Consider the following 23,586-nt stretch of genomic DNA (forward strand, 5'->3'; position numbering starts at 1 on the left):
AAATCAGTCGGCTGTTGTTTGTGAAAACAACCAGTCTTCAATCATTGTTTTCACTTCATCAGTGTCAAACCACTGACCACCAAGAAACTCTTTCAGGTAGCAGAACAGGTGACAACACTCGGTGCTAAGTCTGGGCTGTATGGTGGGTGTTCAATTTGCTCCCTTCTAAAATATCTTATTAACTCTACAGTTTGAGTTGCAGAATGAGGTCATACTGCAACAAAAACCCAGATGACAGTAGGCCACATAGGTTATTCTGTATGACATTTTAAAGCTTCGTCAAAGTCTCATAGTTCGCAGCTGAGTTTATTGTTGTTCCTTTGGGCATAAAACTGACTAACGGTGTACCATGTCTATCCCAAAATACAGTTGCCATAATCTTGCATGTTGACATTATCTGTTTGGCTTTCACTTTGACTGGAGATGTTGTATGTCACCATTCCATTGACTGGTGCTTGGATGCTGGAGTGATGTGAGAAACCCATGTCTCATCTCCTGTGACAAAAGTGTAATGTAAAAGTTCATCTCCTACAGTAAAGTTCTTTACTGTGCCAAGTCAAAAATGTCAAAACACTAGCCATTCTCCTTTTGTGGTGTTCTCAGTAAGCAGTCTAGGAACTCATCGCAAGAACAGTTTTTTGAACTGCAGGATTTCAGAAATAATTTTGTATAGCACTGAATTTCAAACTTGTGGGAATATCGGTGACAAAGTGAAAATCATGAATTGCTGGTCTTCACAAATTTTTGTGCCAACTTCACATACCAAATCATCTGTGATTACAGAAGGTCGGCCCAATCGCAGTACTTCATGGACATTGTCCTGCCTGTCTGGCAGGACGGCAATATCTAACCCACTGGGTTGGTCTAATGGTGAACATGTTTTCCCAAATTAGCTGATTTGGAAGTCGAGAGTTCCAGCAATCAAGTCCTAGTAAAGGCAGTTACTTTTATATGGATATGAATACTAGATCGTGGATACCACTGTTCTTTGGTGGTTGGGTTTCAAATAACCACACATCTCAGCAATGGTTGAACCGAGACTGTACAAGACTACACTTCATTTACGCTCGTATGAGTGTAAATGAAGGTGGTAATTCCTGGAGGCTAAACAAAAAAAGAAAGAAGAAGGCCAAATATCTGCAGTCTGTCCTGAAAAGAGCCATGGCCAGAAAGAAATTGTGTCACGTACTTATTAGGGTGTACCCAAAACGCATCCTGCAAACCATTTGGGAAGAGATCATGCGTATAACACCCACCCTCTGCCTCATCCCATCTGGCCTGCCACAAGGCATCACCATGTTGTTCAATGTCTCGAATTTTTTTTAAAGTCAGCTCACCTGACTTCTTTGCAACATAACACTGTTGTTTCTCTGACGCAATCAAATCTATTGGTTTCACACCCGTGATTACCAAGATCGCCTCCTGTGAAATTGTACGGTAACCACCCATTACTGTTAACAATATAAGGCATTGAGCCCTCAATAAAATATCCTGACAACTTTAGCCTAAATCAGTAAATTTTAGCCTATCAGCCCAAATAGGTGCCACATTTTAGCATAATAGCCTTGCACATGCCTTATACAGAATGCTCATAGTCTTGAAATTAAGACCCCCAATCAGGATTGACTACAAGTTGAATACCAGGAAAGCATTCCAGGCCTTCCCTGTGATATATTGAAGGTGCTTCTTAAATTGCAACTTCTCATCAAGAAACACCTGAGCTACTTTTGAACTTCAACATACTTTATATGCTAGCCTTTCTTTGAAACATGGGCTAGCCAACTCACTGCCAAACAGCATGTGAGGAGCATCATCGTGGTCTTTTCCGTGCTAAACATCATCTTATGTTGTTGACCCCCACAGCTCAAGCATCCTGAAGCCTGAGTTGCTCGGAGCTAAACCTCTCTCCATAGCCAATCTGACCTAACTTAAAAAATAGCCCTCATTTATATACATATAACAGCAATATTATTTATACCTTTTAATAAATGGTCAGTTACATTAAGTATACATTTTTTTTATCATTATTACCAACTTACAAAATCTAAATTATTTTGCAAAAAGTAATAATGTTTGGATTTTAATAAATGGTCAGCTGTAGTATATCTAATGTAGCTGACCATTTATTAAAATTAAAACATATTATTAATGACTGAAAATATAATTTAGAGATTTAGGAAGTTTTTAATAATGATAAAAAGAAAATGTACTCAAGAAATATTACATTGATGTATATAAATATAAAATGTGTACCATCACAGAGTACTTTCAAAGATTATGATTTAATTAAAAGCATAATAAAAATACAATATGGCAGTAATGACAATAGAACGAAGAAAATACTATGTTTTAGATATTACATCATTCCAGTACAGGACAGTAGAAATTGCATATACATCCATAATAATTTTTAAAAGAATACAATTTAGACAAATTATAAATCTTTTAATGTAATTATAGAATTCAGTACCAACTAAAGAGGTGGAATCCCATGATTCCATTGATATAGCTCTTAACAATTTCAACCCTGTTGAAATTGTTAAGAGCTATATAAAACTGAAATTTTAGATTCTAATCTGATTTCATCAGTTTATTTCTTTTTTATTCAACATATCACCAGCGAATTTTCCTTTCTGTGTACTGTTGCCACTTCTCAGCTTTTCTTTACTTTATAATAGTAGTTTTTCTATCTGCATTTTTTAGTGAATTGCCCTTTGGTTCTTTTTTCAGAAATGCTGGGTCTGTTATCAAGTTATTATAAATCCTTTAAAATGTATTTACATATTAAAACATCTGTAAAAGTACTGGTATTTATTCACCAAGTATTGTTGATGTTTTTATTGTGGGGATTTCTAATAATACTCTCTTTAAAAATGTAACTTGTTCATTTAATATTTCCTTTTTATGTAATCTATTATTTTACTTTTATATTTGTGTAATTTCTTGTTATGCAGTCTCTCCCATTATTATTGAATTAATTGAAAAATTTCAGATTCTTTTGTGAAGATTAATAGTGGTTGTCTTCCATTATCTTCCCCTAATATATTTTGTCTGTATTTTTATCAAAAAATTAGATTAGCTTTAGAAAAAAAATATTTAAGAAATTCTTAATTAATTTACAAAAAAAAAAAAAATTAATAAAAAATGTGCAGATAGATAAATTTATAAAAATGTCAAAAATAATTTTTATAAAATGTTAAAAAAAAATTTTCCAATTGAAATGATTAAATTAATGAAAGCTGAAATTGAGGTAATAATATTGGAAACATTGAATACTGGCATTTGAACACAATTATTTATTGTGTAGGCCAAAAAGCAGAAATACGAGGTGTGTGAGAAAAGTAATGACACTGACTTTTTACTTACTAAAGTTTTTATTTTTTCAAACAACAATATTATCCCCTTCAAAGTAGTTCCCTTGGGCGGCTATACACTGACGGAGTCATTGTTCCCACTCCTGATAGCAGCACTGGAAGGCTTCAACTGGTAGGGCTTTTAACTGGTCGGTCACAGTCTTTTGAATGTTCTCTAGAGTTCCAAAATTATGTCCTTTTAAGACACGTTTCAATTTCGGGAAAAGGAAAAAGTCACAAGGACTCAAATCAGATGAATAGGGGGGGGGGGGGTTGAGGAACCATAGGAATGTGTTTTGAGGTCAAAAATTCTGTGATGGAAATGGTCGTGTGACACGGGGCATTGTCATGACGAAGCATCCACTTGTCTGCAGTGTCTGGTCTCATGCGAATCACTCTTTTCCTGAGCCTTTCAAGGACACTTTTGTAAAACACTTGGTTGACAGTTTGTCCTGGAGGAACAAATCTTTTATTCATGATACTTCTACTGCTAAAAAAGCAAATCGGCACGGTTTTGATTTTTGATTTGCTCATTTGACATTTTTTTGGTCGAGGAGAGATGGAGTGTGCCACTCTACACTTTGCCTCTTTGTTTCAGGATCGTACTCAAATATGCAGGATTCATCACCTTTGTTCACACGATTGAAGATTCTTGGTCATTGTCAATCCTCAAGGAGATCAACGCACACGTTTCTTCGATTGTCTTTCTGTTCCGTTGTGAGGTTTTTCGGCACCAATTTCGCACAAACCTTTTGCATGTCCAAATCGTCTGTCAAAATTTGATGTACGGTGAAATTTAACTGTTCACTCATCATCCTTATTGTTAAACGATGGTCTGATCTCACAAGAACCCTCACACACTCAACATTTTCGTCAGATTTTGAAGCTGAAGGTCTCCCTGAGCGAGGTTGATCTTCAACGTGTCCTCGGCCTTCCAAAAATGATTTGTGCCAGCGGAAAACTTATGCTCTTGATAAGTAATGTTCCCCATAGGCCTGTTTCAACTTTTCAAAGGTCACAGTTGTGGATTCCCCAAGTTTAACACAAAACTTGATTGCACAACTTTGCTCTAAATTCTGATGCTCCATTTTCGTAACACACAACAAAAGCACAACTTCACTGATGGCGCTGTAAAAAATAATGTATTGGCTGAACAGAGTTGAAACTCGTACTGAGCATGTGGAAGGGATGAACAAACCGGTCTAGCACAGACCGGTAGACACAGCATTGCCAGATCGCTCGCAGTGTTACCAATCTCATTACTTTTCTCACACACCTCATATCTCTAGAAAGAATTGCTTGAAACTTATTGCGATCATCAGTTTTTATTTTTCTACGATAAGAATTTGCACAAGTAGCTGTTCAGAAATTCTCATGCTACTTTACAGTGCATTTTATTTTTAGCTGTACCTGTACTTCTACTTTTTGAGTATGTGATACTGTTAGTGGATCAATGAAATTCTGCATTCTGTGAATGGTAGTGTACATAATTCCTGTTCAAATTACATTTACCATTTGAAATTTTTTCCACTGGACAGAAATTATTATTGAACCTGGTACAGTGGGCTGTACTATAATCAGCAATATCATATCTGCAGAACGATTATCTACTGCATCATGAAACCTTCTGTTTCATGGCATAGCTCTCCGAACAGCAATTGCTCCTGAGGGACTTTTCCTCTTTATTAATAAAGACTTGTTGATCTCTACTGTCAGACCTGGGCTGCCAGTTACACAATTTGATTTTAAAAGCTTCTTGGCACACACTTCCCATAGATAATTTTTCCAGTCAACAGCTGTAATATGGTTGATATTTAATTTGTGTTCACAGAATGCCTCAGTTGTCATTTCATAGTTCCATGAATAAATAAATAGTAACATTTTATCAAGGCTTAGTTTAGAGCCCTGCAACCAGGTATCAGACTGGACACTTATATTGTGAATAGGTATTTTTGTATTGCCTTTTCTTGTATTGCCACCATTCTCAGTCATTCAAAAGATTTTATGCCATGACGTGCCCTTGATTACACTATTTATCTTCTGGTAAAATACCAAAATGTTGAAACAGACCAAATGCAATTCATTTTATCTCTTGATAAAACAAATAATTCATATATATTCACAGGAAGATTTGTAGCATTACTGAATTGTAATTACTACAACGGTGATAATGACAACACAACACTTCAAATAACTAAGATGTGTGGTGTAATTTTAATAATAAATATCAGTATTCGTACGTAGTACAATGATCTAATCAGAAAGTATGAACATGCTTGCTAAAATCTAACATAATCACCTTAATTGCACTAACCTATTGATGGGGGACTACCTTAAACACTCAGGAATGAACATGAACATGAGTTATAAATTTTGTTAATACAGTCGTTTATATGTGCAGCAATAAATGTAATATAATTCATGGGGGTAATGATGTTCTATAAACTAGCGAAAGGATAACTGAGGTAAACCTAACATACATTTTTCCTAGTATAAAATATTTCTGCTTTTCTATTTTATTACCTCTTTCACTACTTTTTTTTAGAGTAGGCTAAATTAATTTTATACTTTGTTTCAATTTTTTATCCCAAAACTGGTTCCTCACTTGCACATGGATTTATTTTTTGGTTTGTGGAATTACACAGGTGCTTTGAATCTTGCACATGGAATCTGGAAATGGAATTTTGTAGTATGAGAAAAATTTCATGCTTGACTGGAATTTGAATCTAGGACCTCTGGATGAAAGGCTTTCTGTTCTTTCTTTTTCCTGTTTAGCCTCTGGAAATTACCATTCAGGTATTACTTCAGAGGATGATATGTATTAATGTAAATGAAGTGTAATCTTGTACAGTCTCGGTTCGATCATTCTTGAGATGTGTGGTTAATTGAAACCCAACCACCAAAGAACACCGGTATCCACAATCTAGTATTCAAATCCATATAAAAATAACTGCCTTTACTAGGACTTGAACCCTGGAATTTTCGAATTCCAAATCAGCTGATTTGGGAAGATGCATTCATCACTAGATCAACCATCGGGATGAAAGGCTGAGATGCTACTACTTCACCATATGACCTATAAATTATCAACAGGGTTGAATTCAGCAGTTTTCCTAGCCTGCCTAAGAAAACGGATATTATTGTAATTCTTGAGATTATTTGCTGTTTTTGAAAAATTACAGAGAATAAGATCTTGTGGAATACCCTGATTTTCTTTTCCAAGGGCAGAGCTCTGTTTTAGAAAATCATTATATATTTTTTCTAAATTCATCTTCCCTTTGATTGAAACACAATGAACTCCTTCAACAAAAAAATGGCCCCAAAAAATTTGTTTTATCAGGTGTTTCACAAATAAAACAAATGTGTTTAGAAGAAACATATTCTCCATCATCCATTCAAACAAACTGCAGACATTTTCCTTCTTCAGTGAAATGAATTTCTTGGGGAAAATCAACCGTTGAAGAATCTTCAAAAGTCTAGTTTATGTATTTCTTAGCCCATTGTTCTTTTTATCATATATACTGTTAGCGGTGAATTTTTCAATGGATGATTCACCTTGTTCTAGCCACTTTTACATGGAATATGGAATAGTTACACAGTTAAATCATGAATTTCAACATCAATGCCAAAACTTGATTTTTACCTGATTTATTGACCATTGTTTTACAGCACAGTCGATGGGCATGCAATGAGATTATAAATAGCTGGTGACTATTGTGGGTGCTTTGAATTGTTATGGCAACCAGTTAACTTTCAATGACCAATCAGATGTTAATTTTTGGATTGTCCCTCATACGTTTTGAAGGCTTTTAAATTACCCTGGCGATGAATCTTTGAAGATTTGGAAGAACTAATCTAATTAAAAACTACATAAGTTAGTGTCAACATCTTAAAAAATTATCAGGTTTTAATTTTATTGTAATAATAATTTAGTTTTATTTTGCAGTTTAGGATGCCTGAAGTGCAGGTGGTACCAAGCAGTGTAATGGCTGAAGCTACTCTGATGACAGATGAGCCAGATCTTAGTACGTTTGAAAATAAAACTGGTTTAGCTGAAGATATGAAATTTTTGGCTAGCATGCCAGAATTGTGTGACGTTACATTTCTTGTTGGTGATACAAGAGAACCGGTTTGTGCTGTAAAAGCTGTGTTAGCAGCCAGAAGCAGGTAATTTATAGTTTGTATTTATTAATGTTTGGATGGAAATATACAGTAGTGAGTTTATGTACATCATTTGTTCAAGAATAACAGATGAATTTGGAATGTTTGCTATTGCATTAAATATTGAAGCTATAATTTTTGTTGTCATCATTGAAATTATATGCATTTGAGTTTGAATCCTTATAGAAACCAAACTATCCATCCAGTTTCAAAACAAATCACATCAAAATTTATTCTACATTTGATGGTTTTAGACTTTTAATTTTTCAAGATATATTTTTACTGTGAGTTTGGAAAACGATTATCTTTCGTGTCTTTTGTTGATAGCTAGACTTTGATCATATGGTATTAAAGAACTATTGCACCAATCTTACTCAAAGTTTTATGTAAGCTAGTCCATTTTTTTAACTTTTCACTTATAACTTTTATCACTCCTTAAATTTTAGATCTATATGTTTAACTGATTATGAGCTGTTATTCAATTTATAAAACCATTTTTTTTTCAGAACTATATGACTTATAAACGTTAGTCAGAGCTCTGTGCTTTTGTTGTTATTTTAAATTGGCCAGTATCGTATTTTATAAATGTTATTACTTTTTTTTTTTTTTTGTCTTCAGTCATTTGACTGGTTTGATGCAGCTCTCCAAGATTCCCTATCTAGTGCTAGTCGTTTCATTACAGTATACCCTCTACATCCTACATCCCCAACAATTTGTTTTACATACTCCAAACGTGGCCTGCCTACACAATTTTTCCCTTCTACCTGTCCTTCCAATATTAAAGCGACTATTCCAGGATGCCTTAGTATGTGGCCTATAAGTCTGTCTCTTCTTTTAACTATATTTTTCCAAATGCTTCTTTCTTCATCTATTTGCCGCAATACCTCTTCATTTGTCACTTAATCCACCCATCTGATTTTTAACATTCTCCTATAGCACCACATTTCAAAAGCTTCTAATCTTTTCTTCTCAGATACTCCGATTGTCCAAGTTTCACTTCCATATAAAGCGACACTCCAAACATACACTTTCAAAAATCTTTTCCTGAGATTTAAATTAATTTTTGATGTAAACAAATTATATTTCTTACTGAAGGCTCGTTTAGCTTGTGCTATTCGGCATTTTATATCGCTCCTGCTTCGTCCATCTTTAGTAATTTTACTTCCCAAATAACAAAATTCTTCTACCTCCATAATCTTTTCTCCTCCTATTTTCACATTCAGCGGTCCATCTTTGTTATTTCTACTACATTTCATTACTTTTGTTTTGTTCTTGTTTATTTTCATGCGATAGTTCTTGCGTAGGACTTCATCTATGCCATTCATTGTTTCTTCTAAATCCTTTTTACTCTCGGCTAGAATTACTATATCATCAGCAAATCGTAGCATCTTTATCTTTTCACCTTGTACTGTTACTCCGAATCTAAATTGTTCTTTAACATCATTAACTGCTAGTTCCATGTAAAGATTAAAAAGTAACGGAGATAGGGAACATCCTTGTCGGACTCCCTTTCTTATTAGGGCTTCTTTCTTATGTTCTTCAATTGTTATTGTTGCTGTTTGGTTCCTGTACATGTTAGCAATTGTTCTTCTATCTCTGTATTTGAACCCTAATTTTTTTAAAATGCTGAACATTTTATTCCAGTCTACGTTATCAAAAGCCTTTTCTAGGTCTATAAACGCCAAGTATGTTGGTTTGTTTTTCTTTAATCTTCCTTCTACTATTAATCTGAGGCCTAAAATTGCTTCCCTTGTCCCTATACTTTTCCTGAAACCAAATTGGTCTTCTCCTAACACTTTTTCCACTCTCCTCTCAATTCTTCTGTATAAAATTCTAGTTAAGATTTTTGATGCATGACTAGTTAAACTAATTGTTCTATATTCTTCACATTTATCTGCCCCTGCTTTCTTTGGTATCATAACTATAACACTTTTTTTGAAGTCTGACGGAAATTCCCCTTTTTCATAAATATTACACACCAGTTTGTATAATCTATCAATCGCTTCCTCACCTGCACTGCGCAGTAATTCTACAGGTATTCCGTCTATTCCAGGAGCCTTTCTGCCATTTAAATCTTTTAATGCTCTCTTAAATTCAGATCTCAGTATTGTTTCTCCCATTTCATCCTCCTCAACTTCCTCTTCTTCCTCTATAAAACCATTTCTAATTCATTTCCTCCGTATAACTCTTCAATATATTCCACCCATCTATCGACTTTACCTTTCGTATTATATATTGGTGTACCATCTTTGTTTAACACATTATTAGATTTTAATTTATGTACCCCAAAATTTTCCTTAACTTTCCTGTATGCTCCGTCTATTTTACCAATGTTCATTTCTCTTTCCACTTCTGAACACTTTTCTTTAATCCACTCTTCTTTCGCCAGTTTGCACTTACTATTTATAGCATTTCTTAATTGCCGATAGTTCCTTTTACTTTCTTCATCATTAGCATTCTTATATTTTCTACGTTCATCCATCAGCTGCAATATATCATCTGAAACCCTAGGTTTTCTACCAGTTCTCTTTATTCCGCCTAAGTTTGCTTCTGCTGATTTAAGAATTTCCTTTTTAACATTCTCCCATTCTTCTTCTACATTTTCTACCTTATCTTTTTTACTCAGACCTCTTGCGATGTCCTCCTCGAAAATCTTCTTTACCTTCTCTTCATCAAGCTTCTCTAAATTCCACCGATTCATCTGACAACTTTTCTTCAGGTTTTTAAACCCCAATCTACATTTCATTATCACCAAATTATGGTCGCTATCAATGTCTGCTCAGGGTAAGTTTTGCAGTCAACGAGTTGATTTCTAAATCTTTGCTTAACCATGATATAATCTATCTGATACCTTGCAGTATCGCCTGGCTTTTTCCAAGTGTATATTCTTCTATTATGATTTTTAAATTGGGTGTTGGCAATTACTAAATTATACTTCGTGCAAAACTCTATAAGTCGGTCCCCTCTTTCATTCCTTCTGCCCAGCCCGTATTCACCCACTATATTTCCTTCCTTGCCTTTTCCAATGCTTGCATTCCAATCTCCAACTATTATTAAATTTTCATCTCCTTTTACGTGTTTAATTGCTTCATCAATCTCTTCGTATACACACTCTACCTCATCATCATCATGGGCGCTTGTAGGCATATAAACGTTAACAATCGTTGTCGGTTTAGGTTTTGATTTTATCCTTATTACAATGATTCTATCGCTATGCGTTTTGAAATACTCCACTCTCCCCCCTATCTTCTTGTTCATCACAAAACCTACTCTCCCTGCCCATTATTTGACGCTGAGTTAATTACTCTAAAATCACCTGACCAAAAGTCGCCTTCCTCTTCCCACCGAACCTCACTAATTCCTACTATATCCACATTCACCCTATCCATTTCCCTTTTTAAATTTTCTAGCCTACCAACCTTTTTTAAGCTTCTAACATTCCACGCTCCGACTCGTAGAATGTTATTTTTTAATTTTCTGGTGACCCCTTCCTTAGTAGTCCCCACCCGGAGATCCGAACGGGGGACTATTTTACCTCCGGAATATTTTACCAAGGAAGGCGCCTCTATTATTGCTATGTGAAAATGCAGAGAGCCACATTTTCTTGGAAAAAAAGCAGCTGTAGTTTTCCATTGCTTTCAGCTGCGCAGTACTCAGAGGACTGAGTGATGTTGATACGGCCGTTTAAGTCATTGTGACTCCCGCCCCTAACAACTACTGAAAGAGCTGCTGCCCTCTTTCAGGAATCATTCCTTAGTCTGGCTCTCAACAGACTAAGGTTGCACCTTCGGTCCAGCTACTCTGTATCCCTGAGCACTCAAGCCCCCTCACCAACGGCAAGGTCTCATGATTCATAGAGGAGGATGTTATTACTAACTTAAAATTATTTTTTATAGATTTTTATATATAAATTACTTTTAATTGAACTGATAAAAGAGGAAATTAAGTAATATCTAAAAAAATGTAGAATGTAATTGTAGAATGTAGAGTGAGGTCAGGAGTTTAGGATGTGTACTTTTAACAGTCTTATTTCAGTGCTGGTGAAATACTCAGAACAAACATTAGAGCAGTGTGCTGGAGTGTTATTGTTGTGAGAAACCATAAATTTAGGCACTGTTTTTAGATTGGTTTGACAACTTTAGGCAGGCATTCCTAAGTATACCACTCCCCTGTAACTGACTTCTGAATTTTTGACACAACTCGTTCTAAAATTTCTTCACTGATTTGGATTCTCAAACAGCCAATGGCAGAGGGGTCCCCACATATTCAAGGTATAGTAATGTACACCCAAGTTTCATCACATATCACAATACTGTTCACGTAGGGATTTCCTGTTTTCAAACTTTTTCAGCATTTTATGGCACTATGAAAACGTGACATTCCATCTGATCATTGGTCAAGTTATGCGCACCCAAAGGGTACAAAGGTTCCTAACATGAAGGTGATCTCGCTGAATAGCATGAACTGTGGGTCCGTTAATGCCCAAGGACACCTCGTTTGGTTGTAGACAGGTATGTCTGTCTGTCTCAAGTATATTTTGTACTTCAGCAATGTTTCTCTTCATCACAGACAAAGATGGTCAACCTTGGAGAATTCTCTATGCCAAAATTTTTTCTTTCAAACTTTCGGTACCTCTTAAATATTGCTGTATGATGAGGATAATCCTCTCCTAGCATAAGGGTCATTTCCTCTGAACACTGATTAATATTTAATCCATGTGCAAATTTGTACTGCAAAAGTACTCTATTCAGTTTTTGACCATGGTGAGATCATTACTAGTTTTCACTAATACAGCTAAAAACCAAATGACAGTGAGGCAGTAACTAGACCAGGTATAGTGCGGGTTGGGACTTGTCTAAACACACCCTAAATTGTAACTGCCTGTGATCGATTCATTCTGTCATATTGCAAATTTCTTAGTCTCTTTGTATTCCTGAACAAATTGTTAAAAGAAACAAAAGTAAAATAATAATTCAAAACTAATATTTACTGGTATGTGGTAGTATAATATATGAAACTTAATAAAAGCATTTTGGCTTTGTATCCATAGGCAGGGTCGAAAGAGAGAGAGAATTTACCTACTCCTATAATTTATTACTCATTTAGAAGTTCAGTTAAAAGAATTATTTCTTTGTGTGTAAAAATTAAAAAAAAGAAAAAATTCAGCTTAGTGATGACTGATCTCTGTGGTAGCGTCTTGGCTGCTTATACTGAAGCCCTGGGTTCAAATCCTGTCAGGTATGGCATTTTTCACATGTTATAAAATTTCCATTTCATATTCCCTTGCACAGGCTTCAAGCTTTTATTGTGAATTAATCATCCAGAAAAAAAAGAAACTTATAAAATTCATCAATTTTAAATAATGATGCAGACAAAAAATCTTGTTTGCTGTTTCTACATTGTATCTAATTTAAAAGATAAAATGGTTGTACAAAGTGAATAATAATAGTTGATAATTGATTAAAGGTACAGATTTGAAATTTAAGGGATATGTTAAAAGAATGAGTTATTTTGTGTAAAAATTTAAGCAAACATGTGCAAGTTAACAAATTATTTTCTTCGTATGACAAAACATAAATAGGATTATAAGTCTTTTTTTACATTTAGTTTAGACCTAAATAATTTTATTCTTCATTAGTGACTTCAAAAGTATGTTAAATGATTATACATTATTGTCAGAGATAGTACGCTGTTACTGATTTTTCATAAATAAAAATAATGAGAACGTTTATGTTAGTTTTTATTAATGGTAAATTTGCAAATTGTTCATTGGTATGAGGTTCAATCAAACATAAACTGTACTTTTGTTTTCACGGTCTGCATACCAATATGGAATGGCTTAGTGATGGATTACAGTGACAGAAGTATCACTGAAAAAAAAAAAAATTAAATTTTCTAATTAAATTTTTATGTGGTAAGGGGCTCAAATTGCCGATATTTTAGTATTCACTTATCTCTGGTCAGTAGTGTTATGTTAGATCAAGAGGTTCCATTGTCAGAATCACAATGTATTATTGTGAAATTTCTTATAGATGAGGGTGTCAAAACTGTATGAAATTTTGACTCTACTGCATGCACACTTTGGGGATGTGACATTGTCACGTAGGCAAAACTATAACTAAATTAAGAAACTGGGTAAAATAAGGTTTGAAGCTGTAGAAAATGAGTCACAGTTGGTGTTCAAGGAATTGTGACTGTTCAATCCATGATCAGATTGAAGATGATTGACATTTTATAGTATAAAATTGTTTCGGCGTCAAATGGTTCGGCGTAATGGAATGGTCATTCCATTATCACAAAGCTCCTTGGGTTCTACAAAGTATGTTCCAAGACTTTTAACCCAAAATCAGAAACAGGCCCTAAGAAATTTTGTCAAAGGCTCTTGAATCGATTTTGACAAGAGAGAGCCAATGTTTCACATCAAATAATTGTTTGTGATGGATCCATCATTACATTCTGAAGTATGTAGTGGAATAGGATGGAGAACCTGTCTGTAAAGGTGAAGTGTGTCAATCAGCTGAAAAAGTTTGTGTCTCCATCTTTTGGGAATGGAAAAGAATATTGCTCTCAATTTTCTCCTCAAATGTCACATTCAAAGTACAATGTCTGACATACTGCCAGCTTTTGGACAAAATAAAAACTGTCTACATGAACTAAAAGTGCCATTTTGATTCTCCTTTACGATGATGCCAAGCCTCACACAGCCGATCTCAACACTCACGATAAAGTGGATGAAATTTACTAGAAAACCTTAAATATCCTTATACTGTCCAGATTTATCCCCTGTGTTTTTTTTTTGTTCAGGCCATTGAAGGAGGTACTAGGAGGATATTGATTTTAGATTGATAATGAAGTAGGAGAGTTCATTTGCATTTGGTTTGTGATGTTTCCTCAAATTGTTTTTCCCACAAACTCACCAGACATTGGTAAAATGTGTAGAACTACACAGATTACATAGAAAAGCAATAAATATGTTTTGTATTTTTATTCTATATTAATAAATGTTAAAAATAAAAGTATGGTTTACATTTGACTGACCCTTGTAGTTAGTGTATCAAAATAAGTAAGATAATATTTCATGACTAGTAATTTGTTGGATGTTTTACGTGTAGGTCAGGAAGTGTTTATAAATAAAAAAAGCTGACAAAGTATTGCATGACTATCCCAGCTATGTTGATCAAGTATAACTTATTAAAAAGTATAACTTTTATTAAAGTAATGAAAAAAATTGCTTCTCATTTTGGATCTGGGATATAATATAGGTGCTGAAGCTACTTTAATTTTAATAATCTTTAAGTGATGAAGAAAAATATTTAAAAAATTTTGTTAATATTAAAAATTAAAAGAGTTTGAGCGAAAAAACCCAAAAAAACAGCATGTGTATTTTTTAGAGGTTAGGAATAAATTTTAAGAAAATGTTTTCAAAAATATTCATATAATAGGTTAAGTTTAAAAAAATTGTTAAGTAAAGTTTTCTTCAACTCTAACAACATCCCATTCATTAAATGCTAAAATAAGAACTTTTTCTGCAGTTTAAGTCCAGGATCTATGGTTTAAAAAAATGTACACTTTTCATGATAGCTCTATTTATGAAGTTTAAAGTTTCAAAATATGTTTGAAATAAATATTTAAATCAAAGGGAGATAGAGAAAAAGAAAAAACATATTTTTCAATTTTAAGAGGTGGGGGTTGATCCTTAAAAAAAATTTTTTGGATTATTTATATATGAATATGAATTGTAGGTAACAACAAATTTGGCTTACTAAAGTTTTCAAAAATGCGTCTGAAGAAAATCGAAATCTGTTTTTTTTTTTCAATGTCCACCCACCACCTTAAAGAATTTTGAAAAAAAAAATTAATATGGTTGAATGTCCCATATATAGAAATATTTGAACCAAACTTGATGAAAATCAGTTTGTTCAATCCTGAGATACAAGACCAAAAGCAATGTGATACACATAATACTTTTGGTCTAGATGAAATAATTGGACCCTAAAACATAAAAATTTGTTAAAACCTGATACCCGTTCTTTGCATGATCATCATACTTTCTGCTTTAATGTTGCTATTCTAGCTATATTTACTGGGAGAATAACTCATTATTACATATACGGGTGTAATACAAAGTTCTCCTGGGACTTTTAATAATCTATTCTTCTCATGAAAATAATGGAAAACGTTCACCTAAACTTACGTTCTAAAACGCTTAGTTTGGGAGTTATGGCTAATGAAAGATTTCACTCAGATTTTAGCTACCCAGGTGAAATTAGATAATACTGAAATTTTTAGGACATTAATTGAAGACTTATTGATTTCTTATGGTTTTTGACCTGAAAAATCGAATAAAATAAGTCCCAGAACCATATCTGCAATAGTTTTTGAGAAATAGGGGTGAAAACCAATAAATTGGTGGATCAGTCACGAAGGTCCACATACCTGGCCACCAAGATTGCCTAATCTAACACCTTTAGATTTTTCCATCTGGACATGGATGAAAAATATTATATACAAAACAAAAATACATTCTCATGATTAATTGTCCGCATTATGGATGCGCTGAGAAACTTAAGGACATCCCTGAAGAATAAAAAAAAAAAACACTTCTGCAGTACAGAATCGTGCCAAGAAATGTAAAAATGGCAGCGTCATTTTTGAACAATTAATATAAACTGGTATGTATAATACGCTTTGGTCTAGTGTACTGTTTCTAAATAAATTTTGAATATTTTCAATTTTTCTTTGTTTTATTCAACTTATTTTACCCCATTTTATTCTGAATTAAATTCTCTAGAAGTTTTGTTTTGTTTGTTTTATGTGTTATTACCCATTGGGCAAACTTATTATATGTCAAATATAAAAAACAGGGGCTTTCCCCCAATTTATTGGTTTCACCCTATATTTCTCACTAACTGTTGCAGGTACGGTTCTGGGACCTATTTTATTTGATTTTTCAGTTCAAAATCCATAAGAAATCAGTAATTCTGCTCCTTAATTATCTTCCTAAAGTTTCAGTACGACCTCATTTCACCGGAGTAACTGAAATCTGAGTGAAATCTTTCATCAGCCATAGTTTGCAGAGGAAACATTTTAGGATGTATGTTTATGTGAACTTTTTTTGTTATTTTCATGAGTAGAATAGGCTATGAAAGTCCCGGGAGAACTTCGTGATACATTCTGTATGTTTAACTATCATGTTTGAAAAAAAACCATTATAAATTCATGCTACTATATTATTAAGTAACATAATTCCTTAACTTCCACAATACTAAAGTCTTGCTTTTCATGTTATTACTGTTTTTGTTTAATACTTAAAACATGTCCCTTGTGAATAACAAGACATTATTTGTTCTTGAATAGCAAGTCAACTAATTTAGTTCTATTCCTTTGGGAACATTCGTTTGTCTTATTTCAAAATTGTGTTTTAGATTATCATCCTTTTCTAACTGTTATTTTTTCCCTTATCTAATGTATTTATCTTCCCTTGGGGGCTCTGTGGATTCTGACAACATGCACAAGGGAGCTGTGCTAAGATTTTAATGACTAGAGAGAATCATTTCATCTAATAATTTATTTCATCGACTACAAATTATATACATAAAAAACATCAACTAACATAAATACATAAATTTTATGTACAAAAATAATTATTCTTATTATTTTAATTCTTAATCATACTTAAAAAAATGAATGAAATAATTGAATGACAAATAAATAAAAAACAAAGAATTTAAAAAAATAATTGTCTTCAAATTGTTTATTTAGACAATGTAATATTTCATTTAAAAAAAAAAATTTTGACTTAATTGTAAGGGGAAAACTTACAATGGAACCAACATAGGAATTATTTCTAGAAAATAAAAATCATTTAGTCCATTTAGTGAAGTGTTAAAGCTTGAACACTATTAACACATACAGTAGTGCTATTGTACATCATGTACCAACCAACATGCCTCATTAAAACCATATATATGAAACCTTATGTACTAATAACATTCCTAATATTGTACTTTTTTCAACTTCAGTTTGTTCTTTATTTCAAGGTATATCACACCTTGTAGACTGTGCCTGTTAAGCGGCATTACATCAGAAGTTTAAACTGGGGGCTAACATCTGAAATATCTTAGGCAACAATGTCCTAACATCTTACGATTTCTTAAGGCTGTGCATCTGGATTCAAATATTTTGCTTTTGGCTTTTGACTTACGTTAATAGTTGTTTTAAACAACAAAATTGTTGTTTTGAAACGACAATTTTGTTGTTTCATGTTAGATTTTTAATATTATTTTTATTTCGCACTTAAGATACCGCATAGGTGTTTTAATTTTTAATCATTTACTATAGTAATTTTGTGTCTGGGTGCTGATAACATGTTGTGCCCTCAAGAGAAAATGAAATCCTTGAAATTTTTTGATTGAAAAGATGACTAAATGTGAGGAGAGTAATGTCTGACTAAAATGTAAGGAAAATTTTAGAAAACAAAAGAGGTGATGAAGATTGTGATAATAATAATAGAATAGAATTAAAAATAGAAATAATAGAATAGAATTTTGGCTACAGAAGTGATAATAATTATGATTTGGACAGTGACAGTAAGATTGAAAACATTGAAACACTTACTTCAGAACAAAGTTCTAACAACAAAGCTATTAAAAATATCGCTAACAAACAAAATTGGAGCACAGACTACTGCTGCTTTTGATGAACAATCTGCTCAAAATTTCCAGATAATGTTTAATGGCCAGTTAAATCATTAAATTTGAGAGCTATCCCATTTGCCAGGAATACTTTATATAATCTTATAAATGTACCAAATGAAGAAAAAAGTTAAATAATTAAAAACAAAATTATAGTACATAAACAGATCTGTTATTTATTATTAGCTGGTCAGAGCTTGTTTCACTTGCTATGTCTTGCCATGGGGCTTCGGCACCTGGACCCCTACTGTGTTCATTGCTTGTGAGAATAATACTGATAAAAATTTTCTTTAATAAGACCAGTGGTCCAGGACCAATGGTTTTTTATTTATGATTTTTTTTTCTATAAATCCTTACTACCACAAAAGTAGGTGTGCACACCATAACAAAAATGGCCGTTACAGGTAAACTACTTAAATAAAAATAATAATTTCAAGGTCCTGAAATATATAGGAAACAAGTGGGTAAGTTTCAATTTTTTTTTTAATTTGTCAAGCAATCAGCTTATGTTTTTTTGGGTCACTTCAAATAATTTTACCTAGTTACGGAAACATATTTCCTATTGCTTCGAGAATGACCAATTGATATTATATTTGTTTTAATTTAAGTCATATTAACTGATAAAAATAATTTAAAAAACACAATGTTTGTGCTTATCGTATAAAAATAATAGCGTTTAAATTCTGCTTAGGGTTGCATTTTAGTTATTTATATTTTAATTAAAAATATGTTATTTTACAGAGTGTTTCATAAGATGTTGTACCAAGCACCAAGTCCACAACGTAAAAAAGAGCCTCCACCCAAAGAGAATAAATTAAGATTATTTCTTAAAAGAAGCAGTGAACCTCTTTTGAACCTACAAAATGCTGCTCAGCAGGTCTGTTTATTTATTTACATGTCTAATGTACTTGTAGTTATTAATTTTAATATTAATTGTAGTGGTGAAATTTACTGTTTATAAAAAATTAATTTATGATTTTTTTTTGTAGATTTTTAATGCTTTGATTGTTTTTTGTTTAATTGTTGGTCCATTATAGGAGTTATATTTATAAACGGTGCTTTATGCATTTTAATTGTTATAATTAATAGTATACATTTTGCAGGAAAAATAAAATTTAAGGGAATAAAATAACAAACACTATTATTTTTTTATATAATGCAATAATCTGATTAAGTCAACTAGTTTGCACTAATTTGAGCCTAAGAACCAGCTACAGTTTAAAAAGATGGCTGAAACCATGTAGTTTCTTTTTTCTAATACTTTGCTTATGCACAGTTGCTTGTTTAGAAAATGTTCAGTGTCTTAAAAATAAACATATTTGTTATTATTTTCTATTGTAAATAATGAGTTATAGTAAATAGTGTGTGAAATTAACTACTAAAGAGAAATATTCAAAATCTATTCGCAATCCCTGGCAGATTGGTATCATCTTTGCCTATCAACCAGGTTATGGCGGTTTTGATTCCCAGTAAGGTTTGCATTTTATTCACATGACACAAAAAATCCATTTATCATTAAAAAAAAATATGTAGGGTAAATATTACTGAGTGTAAGCCTCAGTGGAACAATAAATAAATAGTAAAAATAAAAATCAAGATTAGTTTTACATCTAATTGTTAAACAGTAATCATCAACTGGTATATCAAGAATAAAAATAAATGAATGTAAGGTGATTCATGAAAAATGTTACAAAATTTTGGAACTTCTACTGGTGAAAATAAAGAAAAAAAGTTCATATAAACAGGTTTGAAAATTCTTGGTTAATGAGTGTCGGCTGGTGAGATTTCGCCCTGATTTTTGCACCTTCAGTAAAATTAAGGCAGATTATAATTCTTGGGATTCAAATTAAGGGGTAAATTTAGTCGTTTTGTGTGAAATCTGACATGAAAAGTTGAGAAAAAGAATAAGTCCCAGAACTGTATTTTTAGTAGTTTTTGATAAATCTGGGGCAAAAGACAAAAGGTTGAGGTGAAAAGCACTATTTTTTGTCTGGTTGGTATAAAATAACTTTGTTAAATAGGTAAAGATTTAAAAGTTTTAAACAAAACTTGTAGAGAAGTGCACAGAAATCAGGCAAAACTTTTTCCAGGTGTCACTTGCTAACAAAGTGTTTCTGCACCTATGTTTTTATGAACTTTCTTCTGTATTTTCATCAGAAGAAGATATCCGGCTGAAAAGTTTGTTACATTCTTGATAATCATTTTTTATAAAAACTACGAGGTTTGTTCAAAAAATAACTGAACTTTTTTAATTACACGCAAGTGGAGATATTTAGTGACATATGGTTGGCAGCATTGCGTTCCTCTGTAACCACATGTTCTTGGATTGTTGATATCTCGTTTAGTTTTTGTGTTGTTTGAGTACATGTTTGGTTAGTAGCAATTTTTGTAATGTGTGATTTTTTGATGACTGGACTTTTGTTTCAATGTCGTAACCATAAACCCAGCTTTTGTCTCCTGTTACGATCCTTTGCATGAATGTTTCATCATCAGCTTGTTCAAGGAGTTGCTGGCAATTGTCCACTCGATGTTCTTTCTGCTGTTCGGTCATCAAATGATGAACAAACTTTGCTGCAGCTTGATACATGTTCAATTTTTAATGTCACACCATGATCCAATCGAGATTCTAACCCTTTCTGCAAGTTCTCTAACAGTCAATTGGTGATTTGCACGCACCAGATTGTTAATTTTCTGAGCGTGTGCCATTAGTTGAATTTGAAGGCCTTTTTGGTCGAGGGTCATCTTCAATTGACTGACAACCACTTTTAAATCATGAAAACCATTTGCAACATTGCGTATGACCCAGAGTATCATCTTTGTAAGCTTGTTTCAAAACTTTAAAAGTTTCTGTGAAAGTTTTCCCTAGTTTTGCGCAAAATTTTTTGTTGTATTGTTGCTCCTGAAAAACACACATTACAAAAATCGCTGCTAACACTTAAACACATTGCACTCATAACAATAATATGAAAACTAAACAAAAATTCAAGAACATGTGGTTACAGAGGAGGTTATGTAAAACACAATGCTGCTAACCGTACGTCACTTATTTATTTGTTATTTTTTGAACAGAGTTTGTATATACTTAGATTAATAAAAAAAAAGTACAAAAAATAAATAAAATAGAACATCAATGCTTACAAAATGTCAGAAATTGTTTTCTCCTGTTATTTTTGAAAAAAATAACTGTAACTTAGGTTCTAGATAAGAGAGTAAACTGTATTTCTTACGTTGTTGAATTCAAAACTAAAAATTACATAATTTTTCCAGTGTGTAAAAGTCATTTATTTGGTATTAGTATTCTTGCAAAATATTTGTGTGGGTGTGCTACTGTTTTAAAAAAAATATATTGAGAGAAATCAAAATGTCGTCTTATTTTTTGAAACTGGTTCTCAGGCTTGAAATTATGAAAATTTGATGCTTTATTTATTTGTGTTATTGTTACAAACATGAGTCGCATATTATACAAGAATTTTGATAAAGTTGTTGTTAAATATTTGTTCTGTTTTCCCTAATAGTTGATCTTATAATAAAAAGTGTCTGTTTATTTTTGTTTATTGTTTTTATTTGAAGTTAGTTTTTAATAATGATAAATTTGATTTAATTTCAACTGTAAGGAATAAGATTTCATTTCTGTTGTGTGTGTTTTATGTATAAATATATGTACACTTGCTAAATTTTTATTATATTAAGTGGTCTAAAAATATTAATGGATTAAAATGAAATAGTAAAATTATTTGAAAAAATGATTTATATCCTTTGTGTCATGTTTAACCTAAATTAATATTTTTTTTATAACATCATTTTCTTGTGTGTACCAGTGTGTATTTATAAGTTAGTTCCAAAACATTCTCAGAAACATCTATTTGAAACGTATTATATGAGGTATGATTCAAAAGTAAGGGCCGATGAGTTATAAATAACGATTTGCAACACTGATTGGTTTGCATATGTAGAGTAGCTTTAAGTAGTTCTATTAGGCATGTAATGTAACCGTCACATTGCCATCAGTTCATTGTTGTTTATCTTTGCAAGACAGTGTGTTAAAATGAGTGTGGTAATAACAAAAACTGCCAGTTATGAAGTTCGATCAATGATTAGATTTTTAAACGCAAAAGGATATAATGCTGCTGAGATTTACAGTCAATTGTGTGAAACACAGGCCTACCGCATTAAGTGATAGAAAAATGAATCAATGGAATCATAAGTGTACGGAAGGCCATTCAAATGTTTATGACAAACAGAGATGATGATCTCGTTGAACGTGTGTATGCAAAAGTGAGAGAAAATTGTTGTTTTACAATTAGCAATATTTCTTTAGATTTCCAGAAGTTTTAAAGACAACATTGTTTAAAATAATGACAGACACTCTAGGCTATTGTAAACTGTATGCACGATGGGTGCCTAGAATGTTGAAAATATTATAAAGATCACAGAATGACATCTGCTCATGTTTTTCTCGGCTGCTTTAGACACGAGGAGACACATTTTTTCCCATATTATCACTGGTGATGAAATTTAGATTTTTTACATCAATAATGAAATGAAATAACAATCCATGTAGTGTTGTCATTTCAATTCACCTAAACCGAAAAAATTCAATCAAGACCAATCTCAAAGGAAAATCTTGGCAACTCTATTCTGGGACCAAAAGAGTGTGCTTTTGATTTTTTGATTGTTTTCATGGAACCAGCCACATCCATCATATCAGAAGTCTGTTGTGAAACACTTTCTAAACTGTGTTGTGCATTTAAAGCTTACGGAGTGCTGGGATCAGGAGTTTTTTTTCATAACGTGTGATGCACAACAGAAACAATTGAAAAATTTGGATGGTAGATTTTTAATTATCCATCTTATAGTCTTGATCTCACGCCCAGGGACTATCATCTTTTTGTTCACTACTCCTCCCTTTTACACCTTAAAGACTGGCTTGCGTCCTAAATTTCGAGGAACGTAAAAAGTTGAAAATCTTGGTGCATAAGTGGCTATAATCCAGGCGTTGGAATTTTATGCAGTGGGTTAGAAGAAGCTTGTTTCATTATATCAAATGTGTTTGGAACAAAATAGTTATTATGTAGAAAAGTATTTGAAAATAATAAATTTTTCAACCATTTTCATTTTATTACCGATCAGCCCTTACTTTTGAACTGTGCCTTGTAATTTCATAAAATTATTGACACTCATTATAATGCAATACAGCATCACATTTTTGTTCCTCTCCAATAGAAAATGCTTGTGATATTTTTACAGTTGGAAATTATCTTCATTAAACTGAATAAAAATGTTAAATTTTACTTTTAGTTTTAAAATTTGCTGACAGACATTAATGTTGCTTGGAAAAGCATATAGTGAAACTGCAATAAAAAAAAAATAAGTAAGTT

The 23,586-nt window shown here is 32.6% G+C and overlaps 1 protein-coding gene across 6 annotated transcripts in view; it reads left to right on the top strand.

The window, feature by feature from the left end:
- The window catches only part of LOC142324690 (serine-enriched protein-like), an 88,587-nt gene that overhangs the window by 41,580 nt on the left and 23,421 nt on the right, over nucleotides 1-23,586 (top strand). For all 6 annotated transcript variants that reach the window (XM_075365587.1, XM_075365591.1, XM_075365592.1 and 3 more), the window contains 2 exons: nucleotides 7,300-7,520; nucleotides 18,950-19,085. In XM_075365587.1, the coding sequence (XP_075221702.1) occupies nucleotides 7,306-7,520; nucleotides 18,950-19,085 (351 nt within the window). In that variant the 5' untranslated portion in view covers nucleotides 7,300-7,305. The remainder of the gene's footprint in view (nucleotides 1-7,299; nucleotides 7,521-18,949; nucleotides 19,086-23,586) is intronic.

Source organism: Lycorma delicatula, chromosome 5, assembly GCF_047948215.1.
Source record: "Lycorma delicatula isolate Av1 chromosome 5, ASM4794821v1, whole genome shotgun sequence".
NCBI classification, from domain to species: domain Eukaryota; kingdom Metazoa; phylum Arthropoda; class Insecta; order Hemiptera; family Fulgoridae; genus Lycorma; species Lycorma delicatula.